The sequence below is a fragment of the Macaca nemestrina genome, chromosome 1, assembly GCF_043159975.1.
Source record: "Macaca nemestrina isolate mMacNem1 chromosome 1, mMacNem.hap1, whole genome shotgun sequence".
NCBI classification, from domain to species: Eukaryota; Metazoa; Chordata; class Mammalia; order Primates; family Cercopithecidae; genus Macaca; species Macaca nemestrina.
This window is the reverse complement of record NC_092125.1, coordinates 185,724,059-185,743,157: the sequence shown is the minus strand read 5'-3', so window position 1 is coordinate 185,743,157 and position 19,099 is coordinate 185,724,059. Positions and strand designations below refer to the sequence as shown.

The 19,099-nt window shown below is 49.9% G+C and overlaps 2 protein-coding genes and 1 long non-coding RNA gene across 17 annotated transcripts in view; 1 reads left to right on the top strand and 2 right to left on the bottom strand.

Annotated features, from left to right (window-relative positions):
* Nucleotides 1-11,944, bottom strand: part of LOC105495003 (uncharacterized) — a 73,171-nt gene extending 61,227 nt beyond the window's left edge. Inside the window, exons 1-2 of the long non-coding RNA XR_011621214.1 lie at nt 10,842-11,944; nt 6,096-7,984 (exon numbers count right to left, since the gene is read on the bottom strand). This is a non-coding gene — a long non-coding RNA (uncharacterized lncRNA). The remainder of the gene's footprint in view (nt 1-6,095; nt 7,985-10,841) is intronic.
* Nucleotides 1-15,331, bottom strand: part of LOC105495006 (TraB domain containing 2B) — a 254,818-nt gene extending 239,487 nt beyond the window's left edge. For 3 of the 4 annotated variants that reach the window (XR_011621191.1, XM_011764122.3, XM_011764121.2), the window contains exons 1-2: nt 14,634-14,750; nt 11,954-12,517 (exon numbers count right to left, since the gene is read on the bottom strand). Coding sequence is in view for 3 of the 4 variants with exons in the window: in XM_011764122.3 (XP_011762424.2) it covers nt 11,954-12,517; nt 14,634-14,735 (666 nt within the window). In the remaining variant the exon portion in view is untranslated. Of the gene's footprint in view, nt 1-11,953; nt 12,518-14,633 lie in introns of all 4 variants that reach the window. The other variant, XM_011764120.3, reaches the window with a different exon arrangement.
* The window catches only part of LOC105495000 (putative selection and upkeep of intraepithelial T-cells protein 1 homolog), a 222,588-nt gene continuing 217,341 nt past the window's right edge, over nt 13,853-19,099 (top strand). For 5 of the 12 annotated variants that reach the window (XM_071093465.1, XM_011764116.3, XM_071093463.1 and 2 more), the window contains exon 1: nt 14,261-14,597. The gene's annotated coding sequence lies outside the window, so the exon portion shown is untranslated. Of the gene's footprint in view, nt 14,115-14,257; nt 14,598-19,099 lie in introns of those variants that run through there. The other 7 variants (XM_011764110.3, XM_071093436.1, XM_071093418.1 and 4 more) reach the window with 4 other exon arrangements.

Sequence of the window (19,099 nt, the reverse complement as noted above, 5' to 3'; positions counted from 1 at the left end):
ATAATAATAATGAAAATGACCACCACCTAAGCCACCACAGTTAACATTCATTAACTCTTACTGTGTGCCAGCCACTCAGCTGTGTGGTTTATATGCATTATCTCATTTACGCCTCACAACAACCCCAGGAGGTAAATACTGTTGTGAGCCCCATTTTTTCAGATGTGGAAACAGATGTTCAGCCATCTAGCCAAAGTGGAGGAGCTGGATTTCCAACTCCAGTCCAGTTTCTTCCTTAAGGTATCAAAAGATCCAAGTAGAAATCCTGGCTCCATCATTTTGAACACAGTACTTGGCCTCAATGTCCTCAAAATGAGGGAAAAATGCTTACCTTTCAGGATTGTTTTAGAAATTTACTGTGATAAACCAGAGGCCTAGCATATAACAGTCACTAAATAGCAATGGCTCTCTTAAGGCTGAATAGGAAAGAGAAAGAATAAAGCCAGTGGAGGGAGTGTAGAAAGGCTTGTTCTGCATTCCCTCTGCATTTTGCCATCCTGGCACTTCCGTGTAAGTCTGCTTCCTTTCCACCCCATCCCCAGGGGCCCAAATCCTATTCCACCTGCAAGGTCTCTCTCAAAGCCACCTCCATCAAAAAACCTCCCCAGAAAACTACTGATGGAAGCAGAATATTAAATTACCTCCAAGACCACCAGCAGGCCTCAGCATGTGGGTTCTGTAGTGCTGGGTCAACAAACATCACAGTCTATACCCAGAGGACTATAAATCATTCCACCATGGAGACACATGCATGGAAATGTTCACTGCAGCACTATTCACAATAGCAACGACATGGAATCAACCTAAATGCCCATTGGTGACAGATTGGATAAAGAAAAGGTGGTACATACATGCAATGGAATACTAGGCAGCCATAAAAAAGAATGAGATCATGTCTTTTGTGGGAACATGGGTGGAGCTAGAGGCTATTACACCTCAGCAAACTAACACAGGGACAGAAAACCAAATATTGCATGTTCTCACTTCTAAGTGGGAGCTAAATGACAAGAACTCAAGAACACAAAAAAGGGAGCAACAGACACTGGGGTCTACTTCAACATGGAGGTTGGGAGGAGAGGGAGAAGCAGAAAAGCTAACTATTGGGTACGGGGCTTAATACCTGGGTGATGAAATAATCTGTACAAAAAAAAAAACCCTCTGTGACAGTAGTTTACGTACGTAACAAGCCTGCACATGTACCCCTGAACCTAAAATAAAAGTTAAAAAAAAAAAGACTGTCAAGGTCAAGCGCAATGACCAAGCATTGTTATCACCGAAGTCCCCAAGTGGCTCAGTTTACCCATCCCATGACCAATCCACAGCTCTTCCAGCTGCAACTCGGCCCCAAAAAAGGGTCTGGTGCTCAAAAATGTACTATAATCCAGGGGATGCTGGAGCCATCCAGCTGGATATCTGGGGTCTCAACACCTGGCACTCTGAAGCAAATCCAGTTCCCTTTCTGAGCTCAGTAACCACACTGGCAAAAAAAAAAAAAAAAAAAAAAGGAGGGGGGGCCAGGAACAGACTAACACTCTTCTTCGTGTCCTTGTTGGGGTAGGGAGGGAACGCAGTCGCGCATGTCAGTCGCGCATGTGAAAAGCCTCTGGAAATTGCAAACCGCGATGCAAATGGTTGAAATTATCATTGCCAATTAGGCTTTTGTCTCTTTTCAGACTCAAGGCCAAGCAGCTCAAGAAAGGGAAACCGTGTGAACTAAAGCTAAAAGATGAGCCAGAGAGATTTCCAAATGGCTTTCTCCGCCGGTATCATTCTAAAACGGGGTTTCGAGCGGGACCCAAGGCTTAAATTACTAACGGCCTTGAAGGCGCATTAAGTCCCCCGGAGATAACACTGGCCAGGAAACTTTAAATAACCTTAATAGGGAGGAAGGAGGCAAATCCTTTAAACACAAGACAAGGAGGGGAAGAAAGGCCTGTCCTCTTATCTTTGCACCGTGGCTCCCCGGGCAGCGCTGGCCGCGCGCCGCGCTGTCTCCTCCCCCGCGTGAACGCGGACTCGCCTCGCCCCGACGTGCCTGTCCGCAGGGCCCCGCCTGTGTCGCCGCCTGACCGAGTGACGGGCGGGGACAAACACGCTGCGGCCCCAAAGCCGCTGCCGCCCAGCCGCTGCTCTTTTAGTAAACGTGCACTTGCGCTCGCGGAGGCCAGGCCAGAGAGACGGCACGGCCCGAGCCAAGCGCGTCATGCACAGAGCACTCGCCTCTGCGCCAGGGTGTGAAATGGGCACAGTCATGCAAGCCTCTCGGGCTAGCGCCAACGTGAACTGGAGGTGGAGGGACACCAGCAGGCGGCTTTATGCAGTATGGTCTCTCTCTAGTCACAGTCCATGCAGAGAGTGGCCAAGCTGAACTGGCTCACGGCCCTCAAAATGCACAACTCGCGCCCCGTCCTCTAGCGTAGGTGCCTCCAATCTCCTGAACTTAGTACTCCCTAGACTTTACCTAGCTTTTTTACTCCTTCCGATCTCAGGTTCACCTGGGCTGCTTTCAGGAAGCCTTCCTGGATCTCCTCAGGGCCGAGGAAGCTGCGCATCTTCTGTACTCCCACAACACACCACAAGACAAGCCACAGCCTCCCTCCTCCTGGCACCTGCAGGGATGCTGTGTCCCGTCCCTACCCAGAAAGGAAGCACCTGGGCAACAGCAATGTTTTTCTCTCTCACTATGTCCAGCACTTATCCCATGTCTGGCACTCAGTAGGAACTAACAAACATTTCTTGAAAAGTTGTATAATGATAATTTGAAAATGAAGTAATAACTATGAGCTAGTATGTACTGAGCATTTGTGTGTGTGGCACTGTGCTGTAGTGCTTTACATTAATCAACTAATCCTCACAGCAATCCTATAGAGTTGACATGAGAAAACTGACTCACAGACAGGTTATGTAACTACCCCAAGGTTACTATACTCCCAATAAGTGCACTTATTCTGGGAACTGAAGGAGCACTGGGCCAACAGGCCAATGTCTGGAAGTTTTCCAGTGCAGGGGACTCCTGAACTGAGTCTGCACTACGATGTGTAAATTTAAAGACTGACTTTCGGTTCTGAAGGTAGAATGAGACCAGGATGTTCCTTTGAATAAGGGAGGTGGGAAGGAGCTTAATGTCTCCTCCTGCCCTTCCTGAGTCAATGCGAAGAAAAGGGAGAATCCCAAGAATGAAGGTGAAGGAGTGTCAGCATTCAGGGTAGGGGTGGTCAGCTGCTGATCAGAAAACCCTGGGTTCTCCCAAGGAAACCACCTTGTCTAAGTCCTTCAGAAGGAACACAGAATCCAGCAACAGGTGCATAGGCAGAGACCACACATCTCTGTCCCTCAGAGATGGCCCCAGGGCCCTGACTTTTATAGGCCTGGCCTGATGACCTCATGGCTCTTTTCCAGGAAAGCCAGGCATTCAGTGTGGCTCAAGTACAACTTACCCACCAGTTCTTTCAAAAAACAATGCTAAAAGCCAATCACATTGTTGCACCTAAACTCAAACTACTGAGTTATGATTACATGGCATCCTCCAATCTGATGACTATGGTTAAAAGTCTTGCTGTAGAGTGACATTTGTTTGATGAGCCCAAGCTTTTAACATGGATGGTCCTCAGGGGCCTTTACCCATTCAGAGGAGTAAGAGTCAGCCAGAAAATAAAAACTGGGAAGGGGCTCCCAGGTAGAGGGAACAACATAAGCAAATGCATGGAGGCATAACCAAGGAGTGTATGTGAGAGGGAGGGAGGGAGAAATCATACAGCTCAGCAACCCTGGTGCTCCAAAACCAAGATAGCAAGCGAAGAATAAAATGAAGCATTTTAACATGAAAATAAGTGGAGGGATGCAGTGAGCCTGGAGAAAATCATGTGTGCTCTGGATAGCGAAGAGGAGAAAAAAAGAGACTTGTTTGCAAGTAACAGTTGAAAAAGAGGGGAAAAAAACCCAAAATATCCCAGGATGGAGATTAATGAATCCAATGGGGACCCATGAATGTTACAAAGTTTTGACCAAATGGGCCAGCAACAGTACTGAATATGTCTCAGGTGCAAAGCCTAAGAGGTTTCTGAGAATTACAGAGGCCAAGACACAGTCCCTTTTTAGCATCCAGAGCTGCCAACACTCCAACCACAGAATATACCACAAAGCCCCAACTTCAGAACTGGGGAACATTCCATCTAATTTTGTAATCAATTGTGAGCACATTTTGAGCTAGGTTTGAATCAGAAAAGAAAAGAATATAAGATTGCCTGAGAAAAAATTATAAATAAAATATATATGTGCCGAAAGAATGTCATAAAATGCCATAAAGAATTCCACAGAGGGGAAAAATATATGTGGCTGGGTCATTAAGTAAAGCTTTGGCCCAAGTCTTTCCGAGCAGGTTAGACCTGGGAACATTCTAGGAAGACTTCCTGGAGGAGGTACAGCTTTGAGCTGAGCCTTGAAAAATTTCAGGATTCAGAAACGGAATAGAAAAGGAGGAAATTCCTAAAGAGGGAGGGGGCCTAGCAGAAGCAACAGCTTTTCCAAGCTTGGGGCAACAGTTTTGTGTTACAGCGGACATAGTGCACAGATTTAAAAGCCTGCGGATCCTGGAGGAGCTGCTCGGCGAGACGGCTTGGCAGCCAGTGAACAGAACTGAAGGCTCGGCCACCGGCTGCCTGTGGATTAAGTGGGCGGACAGAGAGCCAGTGATGGGAGATAAAAGGGAGTGAAGTGGATAATATTTAGAAGCAAACTGAAGGGGGAAAGAACGCCAGCAGCCCGCCTGGCAGGCTGTGGCGCTCGCCGGCATTCTTGTTTCCTCCCTAGGAAAGCTGCATTACCAGGCGACCTCTTCCTGGCTTTGAGAGACGTCCAAATGGGAACTATTAACAAAGGCACGCTCCCATTTTTATCTCCGTCAGAAAGTGCTTTGCCGGTCAGGTTTTCTCTGCTTGGCCTGGGATTGGAGAGCGGGTTGGGGGAAGATCAGACAATATGTTTGCGGATGAGGCTTCTCGGAATTCTTGAGAGCTGGCCCCTACCAACTCTAAGATTTTAGAAGTCTGTGTCCATGAGCTGACAATTCTTCAAAGCTAAGAGGCTAGGATTTCATGACGTGAAGATTCTTCGAGTCCCAAAATGTCTCTGAGGCTAATGTTCTGAGATTTCACCATTCTTAGATTCCTTGAGCCTCAGAATTTGGGTTTATGGTTGGAGATTCTGAGCCTGGAAGTCTTCCTGCTGTGAACTTCCAATTCTAAGACTAGAATATCTCATGACATTTTGGTCACCTCCAGCTTTAGGACCTCACTCTCCTCTGATGGAGGTGCGTAAGCCATCCTGTGCTCCTGCTTCTGCGTGTGCTTTCCCCCTACATTTAGATAATATATTAAATATTAAGATATGAATGAACCAGGTTATGGAGAAGGGATGGACAGAGCTCTCCATGCCTGCAGGGGTTCTTCACAAACAGCCCTCTGGGCACAGAAATAATCTGAGTGTGCACATGCCCAGGGGTCGCTACTGGGGGACACCTGGTGACGGACATTTGCTGAGCAGCTCCTAACCAGATGGCTCTGTGGGGGAGAGACAGTGGGTGTGGCAGACTACAGAAGTACAAGGTGAAGGTCGTGCCAGAAGAAGCCTGTTCTTCTGAACCTCAGTCCAGGTTCTGGAGGTGTACGGTGTGGGAGATGCCAGCCTGTGTTTAATTCCACAGTGATGGAGGGGCTCTCCCTCTGTGGATGACTTCCGGGGAGAAAAGGCTTCGGCATGGTCCGAGGTCCTCCAGGGGTGTCTGGGGTCTCGGGGGCGGCTTGGTCCCTTTATTCTAAGGAGGGCACATAGATCTGACAAGAGATCTGACAAGGTATAACACTGTGGGCTCCAGGGCTGCCACAGAGGCCCAGAGAGGGCTGGAGGACTCAAGAATGGCTATTCTTGGAGGACAGGAAATCAGAGAATGGTTCTAAAAGGTGGGAGCATGCAACCAAAAGGGGAAGGAAAAACAGGGTCTCTATCTGAAGTGCAGAGAACCAGGGCACAGGAGAGACTAATACTCAGGTGCTCTGTGCCTCAGTTTCCATGCTGCAAACAGGACTAATAATACCCACCTCTCAGGGCATAAAAGCAATGGGGTGCATCCTCAGGTAATGAATTCCCAGCAGGCAAAGACACATTTCCAAGTCTCTTCCCAGACCCTTCACTGGCACAGCACAGTGAGGTGCTCTGGTTGAATGAGTGAGGAGCAACAGAGGGAGAAGAGTCACAATGAAGGAGAGTAGCTGAGGCTGGGTGGCTGCCCAGCAGACTGTGCCGTGACAGGCTGGGGCTCTCCTGTCTGAAGCCTGGCAGCAGAATCACCCACTGGAACCAACAGGCTCTGGACAAATAGGTATCAGTAGCAACTGCCAAAGACAAGCCTGCCAGCCCCTCCCAACTACGGGTAACTCAGGCTCAAAATATCAGAGTGGGTTGGCCTAGGCTCTCCAAAATATGGGTCAAAGATAAGCCTCACACTGGGCCAACACTGGAAATCACCTAGCCCAGCACTCTCACGGGACTAAGGGGCAACTTAGACCTAGAGAGGGAAAAGGGCTGGCCCAAAGTCACAGGCAAGGTAGTAACAGGATCAGGATTAGAACCTGCTTTGAATATGACCTGCCTATGCTGTGGTCCAAATGTATGTGTCCCTCCAAAATTCGTATGTTGAAACCTAACCACCAAGGTGATGATCTGAAGAGGTGGAACCTCTGGGAGTAGGTTAGTTCATGAGGTCTTTACACTCACGAATGGGATTAGGGCCCTTATAAAAGAGGCTAGAGGAATCTTGTTCACCCTTTCCACTATGTAAACACACAGAAGGCATCATCTATGAGAAACAGGCCCTCACCAGACACACAATCTGCTGGTACCTTGATCTTGAACTTCCCAGCCTCCAGAACTGTGAGCCATAATTTCTGTTGTTTATAAATTACCCACTGTAAGGTATTTTGCTGTAGCAGCCTACATGATAATTTTGACATTTTATGTCCTTATAGGATGGAAGGGAACTTTCAAAGTTCAGAGGGGAGCTCCTCACTTTGATTTATACTTTTCTTCATTGTTCATTCCTTCAACCGTGCTGCATGGTGGAACAGAATCAGTTTAATAGTGCTGCATGGTGGAACAGAATCAGTTTAATAGTGCTGCATGGTGGAACAGAATCAGTCCAATGGTGCTTGCTGCATGGGGGAACAGAATCAGTTCAATGGTGCTGCACGGGGGAACAGAATCAGTTCAATGGTGCTGCATGGTGGAACAGAATCAGTCCAATGGTGCTTGCTGCATGGGGGAACAGAATCAGTTCAATGGTGCTGCATGGGGGAACAGAATCAGTTCAATGGCGCTGCATGGTGGAACGGAATCAGGGATGGTCACATCATGATTTCTGACCATTTGCTCATTAATTCATTCATGCTCCAAATATTTACTGAGTATTTACTAATACCTGCTGGCCCCCAGGGTATAGACATAGGAGCTCTGACTATAAACCAAAGAGATCTTTATTCAACTGTGCAGGCTTAGCCTACATTGGCGATGGGGGTATGTGTATGTCTTCACAGGGGTCGCTTAGAAAGTTGGGGACATATTCCAGGGGAGTAGCTGATGCCCAGAATGTCTTTGAGAACTCCTATTTTAGAATCACCTTGAGATCCGATTTATAAGCCAAGGAGAAAATCAGTTCCAGCACTTTTCAATTCTCTCTCTCTCTTTCTTTTTCAGTAAAAAATGATGATCTACCACCATTCCAGCACACACACACACACACACACACACACACACACACACACACACAAATTCAGCAGAAATGTCATCTAATAAAAACCAGATCATTTTTCAGACACTGGAAAAGCAGGGGTTGTGGCAATGGACTCACCTGAGTTTGAACACTGAGTCCACTTGGCCTGTCTGTGTAATCCACAGCCAAATGACTTCACCTTTTCAGGTCTCAATTTATGGTCTTAAAAATAAATACGATAATAAACCTTGTTGCATCTCTGTGAGGATTGGAGATAATGTAATTATGAGGTCTAATGCAGCACCCTGAATAGAGACAAAACTCAATAAATGGTATTGTGAGGGACTTGTAGAATTTTACAAACATTCTGCACACCTTTGGCAGGCATGCTTCAGTGTTCAGGCACTACACATATTAGATGGGTAATGGTCGCGTGCTTGGTAAAGTACAGAATAGCAGAGTCCTTGTTTTCTTATTACACCTCAGAGAGAGGACCATGCAACTTAGAGGTCTCATCCAGTGTCTCCACCTCTGCCATGCAGGGAGTTGAAGGGGAGGACTCAGGTCCCCTAGAGGTAGAAGTTGTGGCAGCTGGTACCAGTCCCTGGAGGCAGCAGGCAGAGCTGATAGAAATCTGCAGGTCTCAAGCTTGTCATAAGATCTGGACTCGAGACTTAGGCATCCTGGGGCCCCCGAGGGCAGGGGCTCACCACCTCCTAATACTCCAACTTTACTATGTTCAGCAAGGGGTAAAGAGTGGATATGGCTGCTGGGAGTGGCAACTTCCCATGTAGCCTTCCTCTTTCCCTGCCCAGAAGCCAGCCTAGACTGTTTGCCATGCACAAAACCAACATCCAGGTAGTCGTTTTAACCCATCAACAACCTCCCACAGGTAGTGTCTTCTCATGTCCCCACAAAACAAGCTCAACTTTGAAAGACTGGTAATTACTGCCCCATGGGATGGATGGGCACACCAAGTCTTGTCCAAGATTTTATACAAGTCATTGGTTTTACTGTTGAGGCTGGGACGGACACCTGGAAGCAAGTCTGCTATCTCCAGCCCACTGTGCCGAGCTGTCTATAACACATCAAGAAAACCTTTAGAGACCTGCCTCACCACCAGCCTCATAGCCGAAAGAAATAATATTTCTACAAGTATAAATTTTCCAAGAAATAAAATGTTAAGCCCTCAAGTTCAAAAGGGGAGAGAGAAACAGAAGAAAGAACTAAGGAATGATTACGGAAGATATCAAATACCTAAACAGGAGGAAGTCTAGAGAAACAGTGTGTGGAAGCCGGGAGAACACTGTCCTTCATACAGAGTCAGGCTGACTGGCTCTGTTCCTTATTAGCTATGTGACCTTGGGCAAGTCATTCAACATTTCTGGATGCCCACCTTAGAAAGCCATAGGATTGTTATGAGAATTCAATGCAATGGAAAAGCATGTGGAGCCTCCTGCAGGGTGCCTGGCACGTGGAATTGATTAGAATCATCCTATGGAATGTCAGGGCTGGAAGGAGCTTGAACGATGACCTCATCTCAGTGTCTCATTTCACAGACCCAGAAAACAGGGCCCAGAGAGAGGAAGTGACTTGCCCAAGGTCACATAGCAAAATCATGGAGATGTTGGGTCTAGCACCCTCAGTTTATTTTGAAATCAAACACCAAAACCTAACAATAGACCTGATCTCCCAAGCTGTGCAAGGGTGGAAGAAGCTTTTTCCAGGGTTCCAAAACTTAAGCTTTCTTTCTCCATTCAACAAGCAAAATTATGCTATTTCTGTCCAGAAAAAATTACAAAAATTTTAAAAACAATATTAATACTAAAATCCAGATCTTAACAAAAAGACACTCTTTTAAGCCTTATTTTTCCTGCCTTCTTCTCTCACTGCCCCCCCAACCCAAATATTTTGCAATAACAGTAATGCTGCAAGGAAAGAAAAAATAAAAATCTGATGCACTTAACAGATATTTCAGTACACTAATGCATCACAGATGTTCATATCAAACTGTGCACGCGTGCATGCAATTTTACTGAGAAGGCTGTTGCATTTCTGATTTTGAATTTTTGGATCCCTAATGACCTCATCTGCCTAGGCTCCAGAATCCCACCCTTCCCATTTAGTCCAAGGCTGCCCAAGGGGATGGAGGAGAGATTTCATCGCCTCCCTACAAAATGATAACAGGACAAATTGGCATGATTGGACACTCAGGCAGGTGGTGAAGGGTATGGAGATTAAGGAACTAAGGGGAGTTCTGTTTTCTTTTGTGCGGGACTTGCTTTCTGCAGCTCTTTTGAGGAGCTGGACCCAAAAACAATGTCAAGAGTGGGCCCAGGCTGGTGACGGGTGGGCACATTTTTGAAACAGAGATTGAAGTCTGTTTGATCTTCAAGCATGAGCTTTGGAGACTGTCAGCAGGCTCCCTCCCGGCCGATGAACGGCTCTCAGTAACTTTTCCTAAAACATAACCTCACACACACTTTCTAGCAAATGCTTTCACCCTACCAAAGCCATCATTTGGTTAAACAGCAGTGTTTCCAGACCCCAAAGAAAGATAGTTTTGTTGTTTTAAGAGAGACAGATTAAAGCTAGGGGCTGCTTAGCCAGAGTTTGTGTGTGCTCCCTTCAGCCTTTGTCGGATTCCTCTGTGGTTGGTGCAAAGAGGGTGTTGAGAGCGATGGTGGATACCTCACCTCTAAAAAAGATATCGAGGCCAGACCTAGGCCTCTGAACAGAGAGGCCTCCCACAAACCTGCCTCCGAAATGAGATGGGCGGTGAGCGCCGGGGGTCCCGACACAGATAATATCAGCTCCCGAGGCTGGCAAGGGAAAAGTCACTTCAGAGGGAGAAAGCGGCTATGTTCAGAGGAATCAGCACTGGGCCAGAGAATACACAGGATTTTCCCCCGTGGAGAAGGAGTCAGGCGTAGTCAGAACCCTGCAGGGCGTGACTAACTGCCCCAATGCTCCTGCCACTGGGGCCCTCTGGGTAAGGACTCCACAATTATGGGAGAGCCAGCAGGAGAACCGACAAACCCGCCTTTCATTTGGCCGGCAAATCAATCTGGCTTCTTACCTCCCCAGGGACAATATTGCATTTCCCTTGGAAAAACAAAGGCCAGAGATCTTGGAAAGGGGATCAGTTTCTGCCGCTGTTTCCCTGGTGAAGAGCTTGCAACATCTCCGGGGCAGCAAGCAGGTCTGATTCCAGTGGTAGTTTCTGGTCCAGTCAATTTATGAGGCTCTCTCCTTAATGGGCAGCATGTCTCTGAGCCATGCCTCACTCAGGAAATTGGCCCAAGCCCCATCTTGGGGCCTCCTTGAAGGAGTCCCCATCCTGGGATTGACAGTCCCGTTCTCAAGACACAGATGTGAACTCATTGTTCCCAGGGTCTCAGAGTTGAGTTTGGGGCCAGTGAGTAGCAAGTGACCTCTGTCCATGGAGACAGGGCTTTTAATGACATTTTGCTGTATCAGATCTCTGGCAGCCAGAGACTTTAAACCTCTTAAGCCCCTCCCTTTTCTCCTACTTCCGAGGTTCAGAAATCAGGACTGTCAACCTTTAAGTGAACACACTTCTCTGAAATTATTAACCTTAAAACTGTCCTGGCTGACTTTCTCCTGGCCTTAGGGAGGCGGTCTGAGGGTCACTTAGAGCTTTGCACAGAGCTGGGAAACTGATGGTGCTTAACCTCAAATGGCAAGCAGCACTCTACTGTTGCCAGGTGCCGGGCAACTCCTTGTCGGCTCAGCCCCGGGAGCTATGCCTTCCTCTTGTTTTCTCGGGCACTGTCCACACACCAGCCTCAAGACAGCCTCCATGGCCTCAGGAAGGCCTGACACACACCAGAAGCCCCTCTTTTTGTTTTTGATCACTCTGATGCTCTGAGGGAAATTCTTTCTGCCCAGGCAAGCACAGCAGGTGAGGAGTATACATCCCCAACATGTAATACTGCTGCAATAGAAGCAAACACTCAGACTCTTACCCCAAATTCCAGTACACACCACTCTCAACTGATACTACCAGAGCAGCCAAGTGCTGCCTTGCAGCCCAAAAGAACCTCTCCTTCCAGAAAAAGGACCTGACTCTGGCTGCCTCCCGCTCCCCGTCGGAGAAGAAAGACAATCGGAGAAGAGGACTCAGGCGCCCTGGGCTGTCAGCTCCAGCCTGGGGCCCTGCATGCCTACCTGGGAGAAGTTGAGCCCGTTGTTGAGGGGATGGCACTGCTCCTCCACCTGCTCCACAGCCCCTGTGGTCTTCTTCATCTTCTCAGCCTGCTGGGCCAGGTAGAGGTCGAGCACGGGCACCCCGCGGAAGCGCACGTCCCTCTCGGTGAGCGAGTTCACCATGAGCATCACCCAGACGGGCCTCTTGCGCTCCCAGTTGCCCGCGATGGCATTGAATAGGTAGTCAGCATAGAGCCCCCTGCCCCGCTGAGCGGGCGTCATCCAGGAGGGCATCATCAGCTTGACGTAGTCCAGGTGGCGCTTCAAGCGCCAGTAAAGCTCGCGAGGCAGCACATCCTGCAGGTTTTCCCCGTGCGGCAGCAGCTGGCAGCTGGCCAGGGCCGAGATGGTGTAGGGGTCTGTCAGGTCCAGCTCAAAGTAGACATGGGCGCTAGCCTGGAAGGCTGCCTTGGAGTTGTCCGGGATGAAGTCCCAGACACGGGTGTAGGGGACGTGGATAGTGCCAAACAGGTAGGCCGGCGGATCACGACGAATCGTCCACAGGAAGGAGTTCAAGTCCCTCTGCTGCAGGAGTAGAGGAGAGGCAAGGCAGTGAGGCCGAAGGCAACAGAGTAGAGTCAGGGTAGCCCAGAGGGAGGTGCAGAGGGAGGTGGGGATGGGAGGCAGAGACCATACACAGGCCATGGTAAAGAGCCAGGGCTTTGGAGCCTGAAAGACCCACATTGAAAACCTAGCTTTGCCCTGTCTTAGATGTATGATCTTGAGTGAATCATTTCACTTCCCACAGGCTCCGTTTCCTCATCTATAAAATGGGGGTGAAGGCAACTACCTCAGGGGTTGTTGGGAAGATTAAAAGATACAATATATGTATATTAAGCTCTCAGACCAGTGCCAGGCACAGAGGAAGTCGGCAATGAAGGGAAACTCTCATGATTAGCAATTGCCATGAGTGCCAAGGACTGCCACACCACCTGAGAATATTCATGCTTGGCCAAGTCAAACCTTCACCGGTGGTGTTTCATGTGGAGGGTGGGGAAAGGGGGACCAAGAGTCCTGCTCTGGCAAGAAGGGAGGAAGTCACGTAACTTTTAAATCCAACCATTAGAAGATATATGCCAAGAGCACTTTGAAAGCAGAACACCTATTAAAAATAGCACACCTATTTAAACAGCTACTTCACATTCATCACGGTGAATACACTTTTCTTTTTGGAGGGCAGGTCTGGGGTGTCGGCTACTTTGCTCCACCAGCTGAGACCATAGATGAGAAAGTGCTTTAAAATCTTGCAAGGCCAAGTCAAGTTCCAGAATCTGGCTTGGGAGGAAAGGATTCCATTACAATTAGTCCCAAGAAATGTACATATTCTGGGTACTTTCCAGGCTCCTCCCCTAAAAATGTATACCTGATCTCCAACCCCAGTTGTTTGTCATTTTCTATGACCTAAGCTCTGACTTTGGGGAGAGTGTGTGTGTGTGCGCGCGTGTGTGTAGGAGCTGAGGAGAGGTATGCAGACAGGGGTCCTTTCTACAGATCCAAGTCAGGGCTGGGCATAAAGGGCATGAGAAGGGGACTGTCATTTCTCTTAGGCAAAGCCATTTTCCATCCAGAAAAATCCCTGGAGTGCCCACTGACCACTTGCAAGCTTTAGACCAACTCATAACATTTTCCTGTCTGATTCTAGCACAAATGAAAAGTATGTGTTGGGATGGGTAGCTTGTGGGAGAACAGTACATTACTTTACTAACTATCCAAAACTGTAAATCCCAGCATGTTGGCGATAGACTGAGAGCCCAGCCAGCCAACGAGCTCCTTGTTTGTGCACAAGGCAGGCCGCTGGAGGTGCACCTTGCCCAGGGTCAGCGAATTCCGGGCTGACAGGCAGCACACCGACAGCAGCCAGACCCTACGGTCTCCTGGCCTCCAATTCAGGGTTACTGTCAATGCATTAATTTACACTTAGAGGGAAAGATACTGAAGGAAATAAAGAGGTTCTTTGTTTTGGAAGGAAAATTAGGAGAACCAGTAATTACTTGACCCCAGGAAATGTTAGGCCAGTACGTCCTGGCATTGCCTTTTCCTCTCCTCTGAAATCTTCCCCCTTTTCATGAAATATGGACGCTTGGGAGAGTAGGTGGTGGAAGCCTGGACCGCAGAGAAGGAGGTGAGAACCAGCAACAGGGAGAAAGTTTGTCTTAGGTCAGAGTGGGAGGGCAGGGAGAAAGAGGGAAGCCTGGGAGGGGGCAGAGTGTGTGAATGGGAGAGCAAAAGGTTCGATAGAAGTCAAGAGAAGAGCAAGGAATGCTAGAAAGACACAGTCAGAAACGGGCAGAGAGACGAGAAGTGTAAAGAGAGAGAGAGAGAAAAAAAAAAACATGAGAAAGGAGAGACAAAAAGGGGCACAGAGAGAGGAAGCGTCCAAGCAGGACCACAAGTCAAGGGGAGAGCCCGAGAGCGGCAGCGTGTGGAGAAGGAACCAGAGAGGGAGCGCCCCTTCTCGCTCCTGGCTTGGAGCTGGAGCCGGGGCAGGCAGGAGCGAAGGAAGGGCGCCCGAGGCTGCGCCCGGCGGGTAGAGGTGGAGCGGGTGGGCTAAGGTGGGTGCGGAAGCAGTACCCAAACCATCGTCCCATGGGACTGGAATACCCAGGTAGGCGGGAGAGTGGCTGGGAAGGCGCTCGCTCACCGATCCGGGCGGCCGGCACTGTCCTCCGTCAGGGGGCTGCGGGCGGGCGCGAGCGGTGGCGAGGAGGGCGGCGAGCAGCGGCCCCGCCAGGGCGGCGTGCATCCTGCCGCGGCCCGCGGGGCGCGGGGGACCCTCCCGGGCGGCGCCCCTCAGCGGGGCGGGGAGTCCCCAGTTGGGCACGGAGTTTCCTTTGGAGCACTGGGCTCCAGCCACAGGATGCTGGTCGCCCTCTGGGGCGTGGCTGACTGTCCCTGTCGAACCTGGGGGTTTCTCTGGGGCGGGGCTCCGTCTGTTGGAAGACAGGGACCCTCTAGGGCTGGGCCCCGCCCCCGGGCGCTCAACCTCGCTGGCTGAGCCCCCAGGTGCTGAGGGCGTGTTGGGGTCTGGGGGCGCGCGGGGTCCCGGAGCCGCGTCGGGGTTCAGGGGAGCGCGGGGTTCCTGGGGCAGAACCGAGAACCTGGGGTGCGCGGGGGTCCCTGGGTTATGCTGGGCGCCCGGGGCGCGCAAGGGTCCCAGGGGTGCGCGGCGCTCCAGGAGGCGCGCAGTGGGACAAGTGCGGCGGAGGGCGCGGCAGGGGTCGGGGGCGGCTCTGGGGCGGCCGGCTGCCCCCGAGTCCGGCTCAGAGGGGCGGCGGGCGGCCGCGCGGCCGCTGCCCGGGTTCCGCCATGCTGCTCCGCGGCCGGGAGAGAGGGAGAGAGGAGGGCGGGAGAGCGGCGCGGAGCCGGGCCGGGCGGGGGGCTGGGGCCGCTGAGGCGGGGGAGGGGAGGACCTGGCGCGGGGGGCGCGGGGGCGGGGGACCCGGGCCGCGCCGGGCCGGGCCGGGCCGGGCGGCAGGGAGTCGGGGCTAGCTCCGCGCCCGGGCGCGGCGAGGCGGGGTCTGATGGGCATGGCAGGCGCTCGCTCGCTCCTCTCTGGCTCCCTCGCTCGCTCCCTCACACGCGCGGAGGGAGGCGAAGCCCGCAGCAGCCACTTCTCAACTTTCCAAACTTCCCAGCGCAACTTTTTCCTCTCCTCCCCTGCCCGCGCCTCCTCCCCCATCCCTCCCCCTTCCCATCGCCTGGCGCGACCGGGCCGCAGCTTCGCCGTGAGACCGCCAGAGGGCGCCCGGGCTAATGACCTGCTCGGCCAACCTCCGCGGGCTCAGCGGCAGAAGCGGACTGGGTGGCAGCGACAGATTTGGGGACCAGCCTCGCCCAAAGCGTCCCTCCCGCAGATCCTGGCAGGAGCGAACAGCGAGAGGGACAGAAGTTGGACTGGGGAGGTAGCAGTCTCTCGAAATTCAGAAAGCTGCTGTGTACAACTTTATGACATGCGTAGCGCTGGGATGAGCTTGGTAGGTGCTCTGCAAACACCAACTGAAAAAGAAAAGAAAAAGAAATCCCCAAAATTCCTTGGAATCTTCCATTTAAGTAAATCCCCTCTTATCTATGTCCTTGGACCCACGCAGTATCCCTGTGCCTGTCTCTGGAAGAGTGAGGATTGATATCGCAGTGTCTTAGACCACAAGACTTGAAAGACCCCTTAAACCAACCTATTCGTCCTCAAGAGGCACATGAGACTTAGAGAAAGCCAGGGCGCAAGATCTAAGCTTCTGAGTTGTTTCCAGCAAATGGAGAAAGGGAGGCACAGGCACCCCTGCTTGGTTCTGTTAAAGGAGAGTTTGTTCCTATTCTGACAACAGGTATTGACGGATGAATTAGGTGATACTGTCAGGAGCCCGCCCACAGCCTGGAGAAGGAGACAGACAGGGACAGATATGCAAACAAGCCATTAAAATACAGATGATGAGGGCCAGGAGAGACAGAAGCACAAGGAAATGGGAGCAGAGAGGAGAGCTCCTAACACAGCCCAGAGGCCCAGGGAAGATGCCTGGGAGATGGTTTTGAAAAATAAATCAGAGGTGGCTTAGAGAAAGAGGTGCACACGCCTTCCAAGTGGAAGAGCAGGTGCCAAGGCATAGCAGTGTGAGAGCACTCCAAGTAGTTACCCATGGCTGCAGCAAAAAGCAAGTGGCAGGAGCTGAACCTGTGTCTTCCAGCCAGGCTGGGGAGTCTGTCAGTTCTAGGTATCAGGTGATAGGAAGTTACTGCAAGATTTGAAGTTTAAGGTGGCTAGAGTAGATCTGTGCTCATCGGGGGCATGAATTGGAGGGGCAAGTTGGAGGCAGGAGACCAGTGGACAGATAGTGAGGGGGGAGCCAGAGCCCAAGCCTCGGTCTCCTGACTCCCAGCCCAGTGTTCTCCCCACTTCTCCCACTCATGCCTGCAGGTACCAGATTGAGCAGCTAGAAAGTGGCCACACCAGAAGGCTGAGTGAGAAAGACCAAGCAGGGCCGGAGGGTCAGAAAGGTTTTCCAGAGCACAGGATCTGGGAGGTTGGGAGGAACACAGGAAGGAAAGAAGGGGACACCAGAGACTGGCAGGTTGACCCTCATGTGCCACATGAAGTTGCCACTTTTGTAAGTTACAAGTGAATGCATGTTGGCAATTTCATATGGTTCAGTTTACTGGGTGTCTGGAGCAACCTCAGCTTCTTAGCTATACACACACTTGGTGACAGACACCGAGCAGGCTAGAGTGCCCAGATGGTACGTATGAGAGCACAGGACAGCACCATGCTTCCCACACACACAGCTCTGAGACCTGCAGCTCTGACAAGAGATGCCTTTAAAGAGCCTCCACTTTCCGGAGCTCCAAAACTCCTTACGAAGTCACCACTCTGCTGGTAAGGATGAGGGGAGGTGAGAGCTCAATTCCACTGGAGGGAGGGACATGGGTCCTCGTTGGAGAATTAGAAGATAGAAATCAGATAGTGAATAAGAAAGAGCCTGATCAATTTAAAATAATGGTGTGTAAATATGTGTGTGGATTTTGGAAACCTTCCCTTCCTGTATTGTAAACAAAGATTCCCTGGTATCTTTTTTCCTAAAATTATAAAAGTTGTGTTGGCTAATTTTCATGAGTGTCAGCTATGACTTCCTCCTCCATGGTACACGTGGTGACTGTGACCAGGGCAGAACAGTTAGCTTCTCTGTGCCTCTCTTTCCCCAGCCAATTTCCTGTCCCCCTCACTTTCTGTGAGTCAATGTGTGCAATAATGTCTTAAGATCTTCACCAGTATTGTTACTGATATTCTTAATGAGCTGCAAGAATAAATAGATTTTTCTATTCCTGGATATATACCCAAGAGAACTGAAGACATTCATCCACCCAAAATACTCTATGTAAACTGTGATAGCAGCATTATTTGTAATAACTGAAAGGTGGAAACAACTGAAATGTTCATCAACTTACGAATAAATTAACAAAATGTGATATATAAAAATATCATATCATTTGCCTTAAATATATACATTTTAAAAACATGTTATAGTCACATGATGGAATATTATTTGGCCATAAAACAAAATGAAGTACCGATACATGCTATTTCCAGGATAGCATAAATCAATCTTGAAAACATTATGCCAAATGAAGCCAGTTGCAAGAGGACATATATTATTCTATTTGTATGAAATGTTCAGAATAGGCAAATACATAGCAAGGCGGAAAGTAGATTGGTGGTTGCCTAAGGCTAGGAAAAATGGGGACAATGGTGGGGCCATAACTGGAGGGTACTGGGTTTCCTTTTGGAGTAATGAAAATATTCTAGAATGGTGATGGTTGCACAACTCTGTGAATATATTAAAAACCATTGAATCACATTTTAAATGGGTGGATTATAGGGTATGTGAATTATGTCTCCATAAAGCTGTTACCAAATAAATAAGTTTGGGGCCTCAGGAGAGAGTGTTCCTCAAGACTCAAGAGCAAGGGTCTCAGTATTTTCAAACCATTTTTTTCCTCCCACATTGTGTAGTGTGAGAAACCCTGGATGATGATAGTCCTCAGTCCTGGAGACTTATCCTGCTTCTGCTAACATCTCACGAGGCATCTTTGGGTAATTCACTTGTTCTCTCTGGACCTGAGTAAGAACTGAGGTTTCATGTCATCAGTATGAAGAAGTTTGTGGAGCAGGTCACCTTTAGGAGCCTCTATACCTAACAGTGGAGTTCTGAGCCCCTTGGTCACAGCCTGCTTAGAGCCTTTAGGCAGGATGGGGAAGAGCACAGGGCTCAAGAGAGAGTCAGGGGACCCAGAGCTTGCCTCCTCTCCGCTGGGGCACATCTGGCTCACTTTCCTTTTATTGCATTTTAATTAAGTTGTTCAATCAAATTGGTACCAGGAATTGAAGGCTGTAACAGCTGGGGCAGGAGCAGAAAGCCTTGTAGCGGAACTAAACCAACAAAGTCTGCCTCCTGAGCAGATCCAGGAGCCCAGTGCTGCTACAGAGCGTCTCTCAGGGAGGGAGGTGAGAGGCTCCCCTGCGGCAGTCCACTGACAGGAGGAGCTTTGCTCTGGGCCTGAGGGCTGCCCTCCTGCAAGGCCATTGCCCTGGTCGTTGGCCACACTGGCATTTTCAAATGG